This window comes from Besnoitia besnoiti (assembly GCF_002563875.1).
Source record: "Besnoitia besnoiti strain Bb-Ger1 chromosome Unknown contig00218, whole genome shotgun sequence".
Taxonomy (NCBI): domain Eukaryota; phylum Apicomplexa; class Conoidasida; order Eucoccidiorida; family Sarcocystidae; genus Besnoitia; species Besnoitia besnoiti.
In genome coordinates this window covers 1-2,984 of record NW_021704075.1, presented here as the reverse complement: position 1 = coordinate 2,984, position 2,984 = coordinate 1, and the positions used below count along the sequence as shown (strand labels likewise).

The 2,984-nt window shown below is 37.9% G+C and overlaps 2 protein-coding genes across 2 annotated transcripts; one reads left to right on the top strand and one right to left on the bottom strand.

Annotated features, from left to right (window-relative positions):
* Positions 1–1,010: 1,010 nt before the first annotated feature.
* On the bottom strand, positions 1,011–1,717 carry BESB_042440 (uncharacterized protein; the record flags this gene model as incomplete). Its single annotated transcript, XM_029362725.1, has 2 exons — positions 1,011–1,232; positions 1,715–1,717. The coding sequence occupies 2 exons, from the start codon at positions 1,715–1,717 to the stop codon at positions 1,011–1,013; spliced, it is 225 nt and encodes a 74-aa protein (XP_029214634.1).
* A 317-nt stretch (positions 1,718–2,034) lies between these two features.
* Positions 2,035–2,310, top strand: BESB_042430 (uncharacterized protein; the record flags this gene model as incomplete). The annotated part of the gene is made up of 1 exon (XM_029362724.1): positions 2,035–2,310. One exon carries the CDS (start codon positions 2,035–2,037, stop codon positions 2,308–2,310), a length of 276 nt encoding a protein of 91 aa, XP_029214633.1.
* Positions 2,311–2,984: the final 674 nt, after the last annotated feature.

Here is a 2,984-nt window from a genome sequence, read left to right as displayed (position 1 = left end):
CCAGATAACTCCATACCAGTGAACCGGTTTGTAACTCCGCTTCATATCGTACCTGAATGGTACTTTTTAGCATATTATGCGGTGTTAAAAGTAATCCCATCCAAAACCGGTGGTTGTTTAGTATTTATGTCCTCTCTCATTAACTTAGCTCTTTTATCTGAAATTCGAGCTTTGAATACTCGAATGTTGATACGACAACATTTTATGACTCGAAATGTAGTCAGTGGATGGGTAATTATTTGGGTATACAGTATGATCTTCTTGATTATTATTGGTAGTGCTATTCCACAAGCGACTTATATCTTATATGGTAGATTAGCTACTATCGTATATCTTACTACCGGATTGGTTCTATGCTTATACTAAATCAATAGTTATAATGACTACAGCTTCCAAGCAAACATGATTACCGTGATATTGAAATCCAACACTTTTTAGCTGTCTTAAGCAGTCCAGTGGGGTGGTGGTGTACTGCAATCATAAAGAACTTGGTTGTCTGTATCTCATAACCGGAGTCATCTTCAGTATTCTAGGAACTATAATGTCTTTGTTTATTCGATTTGAGTGAACACATAAGATCATCGAATTTAACGGTATGCTCCTGAAAGTAACGGTACAAGCTGTAAACAAAGGACTCCTTAACTTAAACTGAGGAGTCAAGTAGGTACAAACCGTACAAGGATTAATTATGTCCATCTGTGCATCTAAGTTGAGACTATCGGTTATATATTTTAGACGCTAACTTCCCGGCTAAACATCCCTTTTCTTTGAAACACACTTCCCTTCTCGCCGTTAGCATGATCTCAAAGTACCAGAAGCCATGTGATCTATATAGTATAACGGGACATTAGACCGAACCTGCGATAGATAAATATATCTTGGATGATTGTATATTAGCGGCTAAATGTCAATCAAACATGCGAATTTTAGGTTTTCCATGAAATCTATTTGGAAGAAGAGGCTTGATAGTACTACCGTAAGTACATAATATACAGTCCCAGCAGTAGCGGTTAAACTATAGAAGAGTCGAGTATTATCCATGCATACCAGGCGTAAAAAGCGTTCATCCCAGTTACTAAACAGGTGCCAGGCCAACAAGAATCCGATCCGTGTATTCCGTACAGACTAACATTAAGAAGGCGACTACCAAAGTGAATGTCATGATATTCGTACAGCTTGTATACAAATGTTGGTTTTTCAAATATACGCTGGATACCACTATACTTAATGCACTTAACATGATGGTCATGAAAAGCACAAGAGAACTTGGATCCGGTAAACAAAGACCTTCAAGATCTAAACCAGTAGTCCAACTCGTAGTATATACTCCCCAGAAAAAGGTAGTTTATATCAACCTAGGAATCCCATTTTAGTAAGTGTAACATGGAGTCTAGCTTCAGTTGTTATCTGATTGGTATTGCATGCCCTGAGTACGTAAGGAAAAGGAAAGGTTAACCGCTATTTAAACACAACAGTTACCGTAGCTGTAGATGAATGCTAAATCTAGAGTATCTCTCCTAAGACACTGCATAACATATGAATGCTCCTTCCGCCATTCGTTGACTGTGTTTACCACGGGGAATTAGAACAGAATACCAAGTTCTTTGCCTGGAGGTTTGTTACGTTCCGTACAGTTGTAGGTAAAAGGTATGTTAGAGACTTAGACTAGCGTTGGAGCACATTGTTTCATTCGATAGTCCACGCTCAATCTTACCATACATAGTACTTTTATGATCCCAGGCTGGTTTAATAAGTCAAAGTTTAGCCGGGAAGTTAGCGTCTAAAATATATAACCGATAGTCTCAACTTAGATGCACAGATGGACATAATTAATCCTTGTACGGTTTGTACCTACTTGACTCCTCAGTTTAAGTTAAGGAGTCCTTTGTTTACAGCTTGTACCGTTACTTTCAGGAGCATACCGTTAAATTCGATGATCTTATGTGTTCACTCAAATCGAATAAACAAAGACATTATAGTTCCTAGAATACTGAAGATGACTCCGGTTATGAGATACAGACAACCAAGTTCTTTATGATTGCAGTACACCACCACCCCCCCACTGGACTGCTTAAGACAGCTAAAAGTGTTGGATTTCAATATCCTACTACATTAAGATTATTCCACATCGGTTATGTTCTAGGCGTAATATATGGATTCTTGTTCTCACTCATCTTAACAGCGAGAGAAAACTACTACTCAGATGCTAGTCTAATCAGTAGCATCGTACTTGGAGTTATCATCTCTGAGACAGGATTATTTATCAGCTTTTTCTGGGAGTATATACTACGAGTTGGACTACTGGTTTAGATCTTGAAGGTCTTTGTTTACCGGATCCAAGTTCTCTTGTGCTTTTCATGACCATCATGTTAAGTGCATTAGCAGAGCATAGTTAAGATGATAACTATTGTGGATATAGAACCAATTGAACACCATGTATTAATATAACAAAGATAATCAGGGTAATCTGGTATCCTTCTTGGCATAACGTTGAAACCAAGTATATGCATAGGGATGAAAATTAATAAGATACTACCTAAGAAGACTACAAACCAGATGCTTAAATATGGAGAAGCACCGGTATTTACATGGAATAGATTTACAGTATCTCCGAACATATCTCTGCTATAGAAGATAAAGCCACATATAGTAGCTAGTACTGCACCAAGAGATAATACGAAATGGAAATGAGCTACAATATAGTATGTATCATGTAGGGCAATATCCATACCAGCGTTACCCATAACTACACCTGTAGTACCACCTAGAGTAAACAATAGGATAAAACTAAGAGCAGCCCATAGATCTACAGTTCTTGTAGTTGTATGGCTAGCCATATAGGTACCTAACCAGTTGAAAATCTTAGTACCGGTAGGAATTGCAATCATAATAGTCATAGCAGAGAAATAAGCTCTGGTATCTACCTCTAGACCGACTGTCATCATATGATGTGCCCATACTAAGGAACCTAGAATAGAAATACA